Below are 13,996 nucleotides of genomic sequence, written 5' to 3'. Positions count from 1 at the left end.
ATCTGCACATTCATACATAACTAAACAATAATGAACCAGATAAATACAGGGGTAACATTTATTGTTAGCAAGAGATCATTAAAAAATAAGCACATCATCACAGAAAAAAAATCAGTGAACAAAGAGAAATGAAGAAGTGAGCATAAAACAGCATTTATTTCAGTATGTGTAGCTGTGCAACAAATGGAAACAGCTGACAATCGGTCTCTGTGAGTTCTGTAAATCTTGCCCACCTACAGAGCTTACCTGCAGGAGTTCTAGAATGGGTGCTTTTAGTTAAGACAGACCAAGGTTAGAAACCTCTTACTAGAAAGTTTCTCAATGTTTGCCTGTCTGCCTCAGAATACACAACAGGTCACATGAGCTCCACAATGTTTCTAACTTCCTCTGTTCTTGGAGCAGGCAGAACATTGACGTGCTATTACTCTTAACATTAAACCCTGCCCAGCCACCCCTGGTTAACAAAAAAAAAACGTCAGCAAGAATCATCAGAAGAAAAATGCTCCTAAGAAATCCTAAGAAATCTGTACACACAAAAAAAAAGACCAAGTAAAACACATAAAACAAAAGATGTGAACATTCAAAAATAGAAAAACATCACATGTAAAATCTAAATGTCTCTTTGTGTTTGTGATTTGCAAACACCATGGACTTGACTAAGCCAAAACCACAGGGTCTTTTTGATGATCCAAACAGGGGTAGATCTCAAGCATTTTGTTTATTGGGCTTTCTTTCTGTATTTGTATGGGTTTCAAATAAAAGTGTCAAAAAATGACCCATGAAGCAAAGCACTAGTCAGGGGCAGTGTGTGTTTAGATCTACCTCTGTGTACATCATCAGATCAATAGAACACCACAGTTGCCACAGTTTGGGAATTTAGTTGAGCAGCTATAGCAATAATTTACAGCAGGGTAATGCGCAGCAAGGCTGTACAATGCAGAGTTGCACTGATTTTTTTATTTATTTTGTACTCTTTTTTTTTTTTAAACTAGTTTTTGTTCCCCTCCTGGCAATTCTGACAAATTGCTGAGTCACGGACTTTCTAATGTTTACAAACAATTCTGCAACAAAAATCATTTTAACAAAAATCCACGCCCCCATTTTGACAAATTTGTAAATTTTGCGCCCTTCTGTACAACCAAAATATCAGATCTGACAAGTCCCCATTTGAGGATCACATGTACATAGGAAATTACTGGAGTGTAGTTTGGGGACTGCAATCACGTTCACTATGTGACAACTTTGAAATCTGCATTACTGGACAGGGGAAACCCTCACTGAGCCGACACTAACGTTCACAGCCCATGTATACAGTAATACAGTATGTGCAAGAAGGAGTGGATAGCATGACAGGCAAAGCTGCTGAAAATGTCTACTGCAAATGTATCTTTTTTATTATATTGGACTGTTCTGTTTTGTGTTGGATAATATACTGTATCTCATTAATTGCAATGAGAGAACGAGGAAAAGTCATACATAAAGCATAGCTACTGTATAAATTAGACATGCACACATTTGTAGTTTGAATTTGCTCTAATGATACTTTGTGTGTATAACGAAGAGATGGAGGCGGTCATATCTCCAAATAGGCTTGGTCCTTAAAGAGTTAACATGGAATTATACTTGACCACAGATCATAAAAGCAAACATTAAGGCTCTCCAGTTTCCAGCAATGTAATTTATATTTATTAACCTACAGTCTACATATGGTTTGTTTTTGGTTTGTTTTTTGTATGTACTGTAGCTTGATTTCAAAGTGAAAATCCATTCCATGAACTGAGGGAGTTATTTTGGTTTATATTTGTGCCATTTAGTAATAAAATAAATAAATAAAGATACAGTACATCCTCCACACATCCATCTGCAGCAGAATTATTTTGACGCCTTGAAACAGTTCTAGTTTATAGATTGTTATCTAACCACTTAATGTAACTGTTTACCATTCTGTGCCCAACTTCAAAGCTGGTTGGCCACGTAGTGAGCATCATCGCCCCGTGGAAGCCGTCTTTAAAATGTTCAAGCGTTACCTGCACTCCTGCTCTTCTTAGCCTTGTGGCATACATGACACCATCATCCCTCAACACATCATACTCACAGGTCAGAATGTAGGCTTTGGGCAACACTTGCAATTTCACATCATCAACTAGCAGGGGAGAAGCTCTGGGGTCTATGATGGCTGAGATCGTTTCTGACGGGTCTGAGCTCTTGCGGCTTGGCATAGTATAATTGTACTTCAATCGGAAGATCTCAGGCAGGAAAACGCTCCAGTTTACAAACTTCAATAAATGAGCAGACTCCAAACTGTTGTGGCTGTTACTCATCATTGCATGAAAGAGGGATAAATCAGAGGTGAAGTATTCACTCCAAAACCTGACCATTAATGTCTTTGGCAGTATAGGCATGTACTCATTCTGCTGGTACGAAGGTGTATTCATGTCCAGGGCCTGAAGCGCTGGGTACAGCAATACTTGTGCCTTCAGATCAACTTGGATTTCTGGATCTTCTTGAAGCTGTAACACACAGAACAAGCTTATCAGCAGCACTCATGTGAACATTGGGGTTGTTTTTAATTATCTTATATTATTTAATAAATCTAATAAGATGGCCAATAAATGACCCCTGGAGGTAAACACAAATTACTTTACTATAGATTAAAGAGTAAAACACGAGGTATGGTAAAGAATATTAAAAAGCATAACAAACCAGAGTAAACTAGGGTAAATGCATAGTATAACCAAGGGAAAAGCATGGCAAAACTGCATAAATACCAAGCAAAAAATACTGTGGTAAACTTTTATAAGGTATGCTACACAATCAATGATGAATTGGGAAACAGTGGATGTACTACAATTAATGGCAAAATATATCTTATTTGAAATGAGACTTTTCTATACCAAAAAAAAACAACGCTTGGTCCCTAAGAAGTGAAAGTTCTTGAAAGATAATCTTCAGTTACTAAAATTAAATGCGATAAATAAACGTGACCAATTTACCTGTTGTGCTACTGCAGCAGCCAAATTTCCACCAGCGCTGTCTCCTGAAACAGCTATGCGTTTGACATCCACAGAGTACTGGTTCAAGACATGGTCTTGTACAATGTACTTTACTACATTATAAACATCGTCAAACTGAACAGGAAAATGGTATGCTGGAGCCAACCGGTAACTGTAAGACATACAATACAAAACACGTCAAGACCTGAGCAAATTTTTTTTTTGCTGAACTTTAATTGAAAGATTGGATCCAGACAATTTAAAGTCATCACTGTTAGAGGATTGTAGCTTCATTGGTTCTGCCATCTGTAATTTTAAAACTGGGTTCTGTAAGAATCGAATGCAAGGGTGCAAGGAAAACTTTCTTTCATCTTTCAGAATCTCATCTTTTGATAAGGGTCCAAATCATTTATTTTAAAATTAGAATGACTGCTTTGATAAACAAATTACTGACGCAGACATTTGCCAAAACATTTATCTGCATTCTAACTGTGTTTAAAATTATGATTGGCCCATAAACTTGTACAGAGCCACAGAATTTAACTTAATTGCTTTGGAAGCTGCTTTTCTACTTTTTAATTGTATCAGTACCCCAATGCCCCTGAGCAAGCTAGTACAAAACAGCTAGTGCACAACGTCTGTTCAAACTTTTCAAAACTATAATATTTAAAAAACCACTAAATCCACAAAAAGCTTATGCTAGACCAAGGTACAGGCAGGATTGATGAATGATTGATGCACATATTAAACACATTACAATGGAAATTACTGTACAGTCTTACTCTACAGATACAACAACAGCATTCAGTTCCTTGGCAGTCCTTCTGGATAGAAGATCATAAGGTCCCATTCCTTTAAAAAAACATAAATCAAATTATAGAAAGAAATTGTAAACTTGGTTGCTTTTCTGCAAAGGAGAATCCACCCCTAACCAATATGTCATCAGCAAGCACATAAAAGCTCTCATGTTGCTTCTTTTTGTTTTGGCTGCTCAGTCAAGCGCTGGGAAGACCAAACGGGAGTTGACCGCTTAGATGTGAATAGGGGGGGTTTCCTTACCTGAGTGCTGAGCGGTTTGTATTTAGTTCTTCGGGGTGAGTGGTCGGGGTGGACAGGCTGGGCTCTCTCCCCCAGCGCAGTCATGCTCTGGGGGACGGGCAGTGTCTCAGCTGCTGATTTTCATTAAATTCAATATTTGGGGGATAGGTGGCTGGGTGCCACTGTGGAGCCCCTAGCCACCTCCTATCTGCGGCACTGGGATGCATGGAACTGTTCATGTTTTTCTAGCCGGCCTCGTGCAGGTAGCCGTCGGGCACCCACGGATGAGGCCTCCGGCCAAATTTATCTTTCACTCGGGCCCTGAGTGCCCACCACAGTCATCGGGCCCTGAGTACCCTTCACAGTTCTTAATCATAAATCATCTGAAATTGCAATCATCATCATTCATTCATTCATTGCCATTCATTCATTGCGGATTCTCTGTGCTGAAACGGTAACTGCCAGCTAATGACCACATCTTAAACTTGCACACAAATTGATTTTATTGTTTTACTACTTCTAACCCTTGAAGCAGGAGCCCATTGTTTCTTGTCAGCATTCTGATTCTCCTAACTGTTTTTAGACATGAGTTGACAAAATGTAATGGGATTGTGTGTAGACGGTTTGGTGCTCTAGTTGGAGGTGTTAGACCCAACTGAAGGGTCAGGGAGAGGATTCTCCACATACACAAGCTATTATTTTTAATAAATCCAGCATTGTACTGCAGCTAGCACTGACCCAGCGGCCTGTTCACTCACATCATGCAAGAACAAAGCTATGTTTTGAATACTGGGACAAAGGGATAATCAGCAGGAAACTCAACAGAAGGCGTATACATTGTTGAGGTTTTTTCCATGGGTTTTCAAGTTGATATTGTTTGCTTGCATAACCATTATTCAGGCATTCCAAATATTGTGCATGTCTACTAGATTCATAGGTACAGGGAGCTGGTAACAGAGAAGTGGCGAGCAATTTAATTTGCTGCTATTAGCTATCAATGTTTGGTTTGTTTTGCAACAGTAGTTTCATAAATGTCACTGTTTTTACCATCTATTTCTGTCATCATAATCACCACATACTGTATGATGGCTTGGGAAAATGCAGAGCCTGATACAAGAACTTGATGTTTATCAAGGCATTTTCTCCCAGTGTGCAATGTAAACCATTCTCCAAATAAAATAAGTTGAATCTCAAAAAGAACCATTTCTACATTTCTCCTGGCAGAAATATTAAATCGATTGAGACCAGTGATCTCAGTTTGAGAAAGGCCACCAACAGCAGCTTCGAGAAACACCTTCCAGGCTCAAACAGGAGCAGCATTACTCTGAAATATGCATGTCATTGTTTTTCATGTTACATCAAGGAGCAGTATTTTAGTGCTGTGCATTACAAGCTGATATCCACCCCATTAGTGTCAGAGCACACGTGGGATTTCTACACACACTGACCTCGAGTGGGGTGAACATCACCCTGCACTCTATACTCATATATATTAAACAGTATAGCTTATCTTAATGTGACATCATTTCCATGATCAACAAATACATTTTAGATGGCTGCATCACATCAAGCTCACATATTTATATTATTATATATTTTTTAAACTTACTTGCACTGCCTAAACACCAGCCCCCACCATGTATAAAGATGACAGCCCTGTTGAGTTCCCCATTGGTTTTTCTCTTGGGTTCATATACAACAACCGGTACATCGTAAAACAAAGCATCTGTAACTTTCACATTGTCATCGGATGCTGGAACGACCTCTTCAGCTACGGTGAGGAACATCATCACACCCATGTAGTGCTTCAGACCAAGAAGCTCACTGATCTCTGCCTAAGAAAACACAAAGAAGAGAAGGTTTTACATGCTGCTATAAAATAAAGATTAGAACACGGAATTGAAACCTTAGGCAATGATGTGACAAGCAGTTATTAAAAATATGTTGTTTTCATAGTCATGTTGAAACGTGATATTGATGCCACAGGTGCTAACTTAGTTGCTAATGCCATGAGCAAGCGGATACAAAGCAAGTATATCAAGTAGTTTAATGATGGTTATATTGGTACAACACCTACTGAAACCGCTCAAGCACTTACTGAAATGCTGTGGTAATAGCAGTGTTGAAACATGTCACTGAAGCCACAAGTGAGACAAGCTTATACAGGTTGTAATTCAAATGCATACATGATTTTATATGTTGTGCAAATTGTTTCATCTACACTTCCCTCTGACAAGTATTGGAACCCACAGATGAATCCAGAATGAATGATTTTATTCCTCATTGTATGTGTTCTTCTGCTAATATTCACCAGTCTAGGCAATCTTCCAAAATCATCCAGTAAATTGCAGAGTCCCAATAATAATAATCAATATGAGGTTTGAAATGGGATGCTTGAATTACCATGACCTCTGCTTGTAAAAACAGCACAGACTCCCTGAAAATAACAGGGCTGTGCTGAAACTACAGCTATCACTGCTACAAAAGTAGAGCCTGAAGTTCACACAAACTGTTTTAGAATTTCTAAAAATCTAAAAACAAATGTGTGACCGAAGGGGGTATTTAATTGATCTAAAAGGCGGTTGATCTAAATATGAAAATCTATGAAACGCTAAAGAAGGTTCATATTTTAATGCTTTTAATTACAGCAGTATTTAGATCAGATAAGCTAAAGAAGGTTCATATTTTAATGCTTTTAATTACAGCAGTATTTAGATCAGATACTGTTTAAATCCAGTGAATAGAACCCAATGTGTTATACGCTGAAGAGATACAGCACTATGCCTCCAAAATCAGGTACATCTTAAAATTACAAATTGAAGAGGCTGGGATGCTTCTGCTAGCCTAAAGTCTGCATGTCTGCATTATCACTCACACAATTTGTAGTCACCATCGTATTACATTATCCATAAATGTCCACATACTGTACAGTATACAGGTCTTAATTAATACAAACTTTCCTATGGAGCTATTTGCTATTTGTATTTGCCTTCCAGCATACCCTTCTGGAAATGTTTTTGTTCTGTCCAAATACCTGAAAAATACATTCTTCCACACCACGGCTCCAAGGTCCTTTCATGACAACCTGTCCCTTACCAGGCTCCTCAACTTAAGCACACATTACATGTCTTTTGTTTCTTTAGAAAACACTGCAACTTGTTGTGACCCCTGGCCTAAATGTCACTTAACAGAATTTGTTAGTTCTGGCTAAGATAATCCAGACTCAAAATGTCACTATTCATGTTTGTCTTTGTTCTTTTTAATTTGCACTGATGCAGCAATGTGGCTTTGTACTGTATTGTAGCTACTGCCTGATGAATGATCCTCCCTGCGGTTGTCCATCACAGCTTGGAAATAACCTGAGTTGACAAGCTGTTGAAAGGCCTCCTCTCTCAGGCAAGAGGTTAAGATAAGCACCCCCCCTCACTCAAAGCTTAAAATCACTGATACATTTCTGTTTGAATTCAAACCACTGAAGGTGTTGAAAAATAAATTGTAATTAAAATATTTGTTTGAATTCTCAATGGGTTCACCTCAGAGTTAGGGATCCCCTTGCCAGAAGACATGGGTGATGTTTAACCCTGAACTGGATTGAGATCAAGTAATTGGACAGAACAAGGCTACATACAGTGGACAGAGAGAGTTGACAGTTTAATATTAATAGTGTGGAAATGTTATACAGCACTGCTATAAGTACACATACTTCATATTTATAATAAATATGTAACAGGGTGGAGGCTGGGCATGAACCAGAGACCACGCAGACCACAAGCGAGCATCTTAACCACAATGCAAAAGAGCTGGGCTTGTCATTGACAGGGCACAGAATCTGTAAAAGCAGTGTATCACACAAAACAGTAGCCCTAAATTCCACCTGCCACCTGAGTCACCTTAAGCCACAGCTGCCATATTGTGGTAGGTGAAGGTAGTCCACCTTTTTGTCAATACAGCAATGAGAAGAAAATGTGTTAGACAAGCCTCTAATCCAAAGCAATACCTGTACATAAAAAAAAACCTTTTAGTCTAAGTGAAGAACTATGACCTTGGAAATGCAGACACTGTTATCACAGCTTAAATCATATGGGATCTTTGAGTTAGCAATCCTTTGCCTGTAGGGCTTCAATTAAAAAATCACCTGTCTATAGAAAGACTAATTGCATTGTGGTCGCTGGTGTGCCTAAAAGCATGAAATGACTTCACCCTGGTCGTCCTTCCACCATGAAGCATTAAATAGGAATTTTAAAAAGTATTTGCACTGCGTTGGTTCTTTAATCCCTCCAGTGTATTTGACATAGAATCAAGTGACCTATAAGTAATATTGCAAAGAGCACATATGAAAAAAAGGTTATTTCTGTGTAAATATTGTTCAACTAAATAAAATTGTTTCTACATGAACATATCAATTACATGAATCTGTGATGGTCGACTTTGTTTTATTATTATTATTATTATTATTATTATTATTATTATTATTATTATTAAAGGCAGGTTTTGGCTACTCGAAGGGAACGACAATTTCAATCGGATACTTCTATAAATACCATATAGCTTAAGGATGAGCTTTTCATAATAACGCGGTCTATTATTAGCATTACATAAGAAAGACTACAACAGCAGGCTTATGAAAATCTGAGGTAATCTGCTCATGAAAGTATTGTCTAGTAGTTTATTAGCCACTCAGTTCCGTGAAAAAACAAATTGCGTCTGGCTTTTAAATAAATAAACATATATGCTAGCAGAATGTATTTTTAAAGACCTAATAATATTAATATCCACAGCAAGTACGCATGTACGCAAATTAAAAGTAAAAGAGTGCCATCAGGTCATAAAAATTCATTCAACAGATTGCATATTTAAGAAACCCGTATGTAATAATAATAATAATAATAATAATAATAATAATAATAATAATAATAATAACTCTTGCCAATAAAAATACAAATAAAAAAAACGTAAAAAAACAAATTACCAGGTTACTAAGACTTCTGAAGAATGAATCTGTAACCATCAGCTTCCATCTCTCTTCAATATCATAAGGAATTGGTGAATAAACATAATAAGCGAGGAGGACTCCAGCTAGTATTAGAAGTATTCCTTTGGACCCCATTTTTGCATTCAAATGATTTACAGTGCTGAAATAATCTGTCCGCTTTACCGATTAACAAATCACTCCTGTCAGAGCAAAGTGTAAGTCCTGTTCATTTTGGAACGGCGCGAGTAAGATGTAAGATATGACAGCACGTGTTAATGTCATCTGATCATTAATATGCAAGTCTGACCAAAAGCTTGCATCTAAGCGATTGTATGCCATACATCCACTGTTACTTCATCCTACTCATTCTACTAGTTCATCTGGATACAACTTCTAAAAGAAAAAGTTCCAATATTCTAGCGTGCGTGTTTTAACCATATAAACACGCAGGTGTAGTTGTTTTCTGAACTGTGAGTCCAATGAACTTGCGTGTGTGTGTGAGAGAGAGAGAGAGAGAGAGAGAGAGAGAGAGAGAGAGAGAGAGAGAGAGAGAGAGAGAGAGAGAGAGAGAGTGTGAGAGTAAAGAATGTTGCACTGCAGGTAAAGTACACAGGGGTGGTTATCATTTGTGTTAGCACTGCCCTGCACCCTTCACCTTGTTTAGTTAAACTGTAGAACAGCCCTTTCCTTCATACTGGTCTGCACAGCATGTGCTAAACGGTTCTAACTGGGCAGGGAACATGTGACCAACAAAAAAACCCAAAGGAGCATTCCAAGGTTGACAGCCCAGGTTTGAGTCCTGGCTGTGTCAAGCTACAAACTTTGACCAGGGATCCCACAGGGAGCATCACATTGCCCCCAGCTGGGGAGGGAAACCCTCCCTGGAGTTATAGTACAGTACCATCTAGTAATAGTGAGGCTCTGCTATAAAGTATTTATGTGACTTGAGCTTGTTCAGTATATTATTTCTGACTTGCCTGGTAATCTTGTTTTTACTGTCAGCCCAAAATACTTGTGCACCACCCAAGTTCTTTTCTTGTTATTTCTTCTTGTATTTGAAAACAGTCATAATCTAACAGGGAAAGTCACACAGTTTATGTCAGAATAGGTCATTCTCTAGGGTTTTGTTCTCCCAGAGCAACTAGCTAATTGTATGTGTGGGAAGGGCATTCAGGCATAATCGTGATAACCCTAGGCTTCAGACGCTGCCCACGGCTTTGTTGTTAATATTACTGGGATTAATGCTTGAACATTTCCATTAATTATTGAGGAGACTGACTTGCCTAAATAGTTGGAGCGGGGGAGTTAAAGACAAAATGCTTGCTTGCTTTGATACTTGCAAGCTGTCGCCTAATATTAATAAGCAAGAATGAGCAGAGGCTTGGGGCAGTGAGTTCTTATCCAGTGGGAGAGGAGTGGGCGATTGATGAAGTAAAGTGCTATTAAGGTTGGAAGTGTAAATCTGCAGATTCAAGGGGGCTCGTTTCAGAGGTGTTAGAATAATTTGTGTTGATTTTATAGGATGAATTCTCATTACAGTAGCTGGTTGCATATAGCCATGTTACGAACATGTCAAATGGGTTGTGCTGGTCTTGGTACAACTGAGGACATGAATCCACATTACAAAACCACTTTCACCACCACCGCTAAATATACATGATAGTTAACTGCTGTACAGTAAAGTACTGTATGTAGAGCCTTTTTTTTCTTTTAATTAGAGCGATATCTACTCACTCAGTTTGGGACTTGGACAGTACCTTGTATTAGCCCAGTCACTATGACTGAGGAAGATACCTAATGCAAAGGACTACAAAGATGTTTGTTTTTTATTTTTTTTAATTTGACACTTTTTTTACCGTAAAATTTTCTGCTTAATTATTTTACCCCCCATTTTCTCCCCAATTTAGAATGTCCAATAATTTTCTTCTCCTCACCGCAGCAAATCCCCACACAGCTCGAGAACTGAAGGTTCAGTGGACGTCTTCCAATCCCACGACCAGGCCAGCTTCCTGTTCTACACTTAGGAACTCAAGAGAGGATGTCAGTGAGCTACTGGCCTCTGGAGAACTGGGTGCATGGCCGGTAAGGTCCACTCAGGGACCCCCCAAAAACCTGACACATTTTGATGTTTACATAACTTTGTTGATTGTACACTGCAGATGGAACCAGCGGCCATCACAGTTTGATATTGGATGAGGATGAGAATGAGAATCTTCGAAGTAAAAAATATCTGATGGTAACTTTAGCTGAGATTTTATTTTAAAAGTTGTAAACAGCGTTGCTTTCTTATTTGTTTACCTGCTGATTAACACACAATAGTAATTAAACAGTGCTACCCTCCAGGAAATACATTTACTACTGGTCGCCATTCAAAGAATGGCCAGAGATGACATACAGCATTTGGCAGCATTAGGTAGCTGTTCATTCGACCATTCTAGCTCTTGTGTTCTGTTTTTTAAAGTCAGCATATTTCTGCCTGCAGAGGGTAACAACATGCCTTTCAGCCTTATATAGCAACCTGCTAGGCCAGTCAATTCAGCATATAGCATTTTTAGAATTTAAACTAACATAGTATGTGAAGAGTTATAATTGACAGGCTTTATTAAAAGATTCCATTATCCCAGTATATCTGGTTTTTTTTTCCTGCTCAGGCACAGGTGTCTTTTTTACTGTCAGGATACGACTTGGTTATTTAAAAATAACATCTTCGTTTCCCTGAAGCACCGCTAGACAGTAATACTAGACTTTAAGATGCATTCTGGCAAACAGCCACATACCCTGTATGATGTAAGTCATTGAGCAACATACCAGGCTCACAAACAACACATACTGCATACAGGTGAAAAGAAGGTTAATCATGAAAAACCGACCACCTACTTATTTTATAACCTGTGTTCAAAAGGGTGATCCTCTGAGATGAAAGCATGGCAGTGTACAGTATTTCCCCATTTAAAAAGCTGCAAGGGAACAGTATAGCAAATTGAACTGACACTGAACTAGCTGTACTAAAGCAGGCGTTTTTTTTTTTTCTGTGCACATTAAGGGTTGTATTTCATGTTAGATTTCGAAATGTCATTTTCTTTTATCAGTTTTTCGTTATGTATATGGAAAACTGCAAAGCGTTATATAATTCAATATGTTAACACAACATTATTCAGGAGGTTTCATTCGACTTTATGAAGCAAAATGAGTTAATTCTATAGGGTGATGCAAAATGGTTGGCCATAGCTATAAATATTGAAGATGTTTGGATCTACCTGTAATCACAGCTACAGCACTGGAGCACTCCCCTCTAGTGCCTCTGAGCTCAGTTATTGTTCTCATCTTAAGTGTTGTGAAAGAAAACACACCTGTGTGCTGAAAAGCCAAATCCAGGCATGCAAAGCAAATTATATTTAGTAAGGAAAACAAACCTTATCTGATGTCAAACAGATTTGAAAGCTGGTGACGTTTTTTTGCCATTTTTAGTATAGTGGCTTTTTTGAAAGATTGCACTGAATGTCAAGGCAGTGTATTTACAAAAAAACAGCCTGATCTGCCCCTTGAACCTAATGAGTCAGTGAACCTGTGGCTGCACTGGACACTGCAAGGGCCGTAAGCAGCACGTGTATAATTAGGAACATTACAAATTATGGAGCATGACCAGGATTTGAGCTTGGTTGAATTTGACTTTTTAAAAAATATGTAGAGTTCACAGCCTGCAGTGCATTTGTACTTATTTTATATCAAAGACCAATGCATTCATTGGCGAAGTGCTGCCATCTACAAATAGATCAAATCTGTGGTGCTGCATCCAGTACAAAAAAAACAGCACTACAGTGTTCTCTGTGCCAGTGGGCGTTTTATTGGAGGTCTTCTGGTGCCTAATTAACCCCTTCATTGTGTCATCACTATCGGTTGCAGATGTAGTTTGTTCTTCATTTTGACATCATCACAATGCATATTGTCAATGTACAATTACAGTACTGCGTTACACGCTGACTGTATAGTACCAAGACTTTATTTGGGCCATGTTTTTCAAAGCTTGGTATTTATTTATTTATTCCTAAATATGTTTTAGAAATAGCAAAATAAAAACAAAGGAATCTAACATAGAAATAAGGTCTTAAATTAACTTTAAAGTGATATTGTTGTAGTAATAATACAGACCGTTCTATGCTGTATATTAATGATATTGATATAATGTTTATAATAATACATCTTTCATGTCTTAGGAAAATGAGGGTGACATTTTAGTTATTAATTAATTATAATAAGCACAAAAACAGACTGCAGTTACAGGAATGCAAAAGGCACCATAATTCCCTCAGCACCACTGTTTTGACATACAGTGCTTAGGAAATCCCTGGTCATTCAATTGAAATTAAATAAAAAAAAAACACAAAAAACAACTTAAAAAACATATCATAAAGGGGTATTATAATTAGTACTATATTGCAATTTTTTTATGCCATCTAATTTAAAATAGGTTAAATAATTCACCTCTGTTGCCAGGCTGCTACAGGTTGCATTAAAAAATGTTGTTACTGTATATTTACCAACCTATAGTAGAAGCCCCTCAAGATGACCATTAGATGGTGCCAAATATCTTGAAATTCAACCTGCAACTGGTAGCCCTGTGAACATATACAGTACAGTACTGTAAATGCAGTATAGTCTGGCTTGTTTTTTTTCTTTTTTAGCACTATAGAATATTAAATATACAATGACATCTTCACAGGAAGCAGATCTATTAGACTGATTTATTTGTTATTCAAATGTTGAAGATGCATGAGTCAAGAGATGGCTGGAGGAAAGGAATTGTTTTTGGAAAATTGTATTTGTGCAAATTCCAAAGCCAGTTGGAACAATATTTAACAATGGCTTTTAAATCATGCACTTGAGATTATAACACCTGCTGTTTGTCATTGAAGGTCCCAGTGAATACACATCTATACATCTCCCATGACAAGTAATACATATTTAGGATACACACATTAAGGAGAAGATGCAC

General features: G+C 37.9%; 1 protein-coding gene across 1 annotated transcript; it reads right to left on the bottom strand.

The window, feature by feature from the left end:
* Positions 1-42: 42 nt before the first annotated feature.
* LOC117423151 (arylacetamide deacetylase-like) lies at positions 43-9,506 on the bottom strand. Its single transcript, XM_034038623.3, has 5 exons — positions 9,001-9,506; positions 5,641-5,866; positions 3,776-3,845; positions 2,994-3,165; positions 43-2,510 (listed from the first exon to the last, which is right to left on the bottom strand). Exons 1-5 carry the CDS (start codon positions 9,136-9,138, stop codon positions 1,902-1,904), a joined length of 1,215 nt encoding a protein of 404 aa, XP_033894514.2. The 5' UTR covers positions 9,139-9,506; the 3' UTR covers positions 43-1,901.
* Positions 9,507-13,996: the final 4,490 nt, after the last annotated feature.

Source organism: Acipenser ruthenus, chromosome 17 (assembly GCF_902713425.1).
Source record: "Acipenser ruthenus chromosome 17, fAciRut3.2 maternal haplotype, whole genome shotgun sequence".
In the NCBI taxonomy this organism is placed as follows: Eukaryota; Metazoa; Chordata; class Actinopteri; order Acipenseriformes; family Acipenseridae; genus Acipenser; species Acipenser ruthenus.
This window is presented reverse-complemented; position numbering and strand designations above follow the sequence as displayed.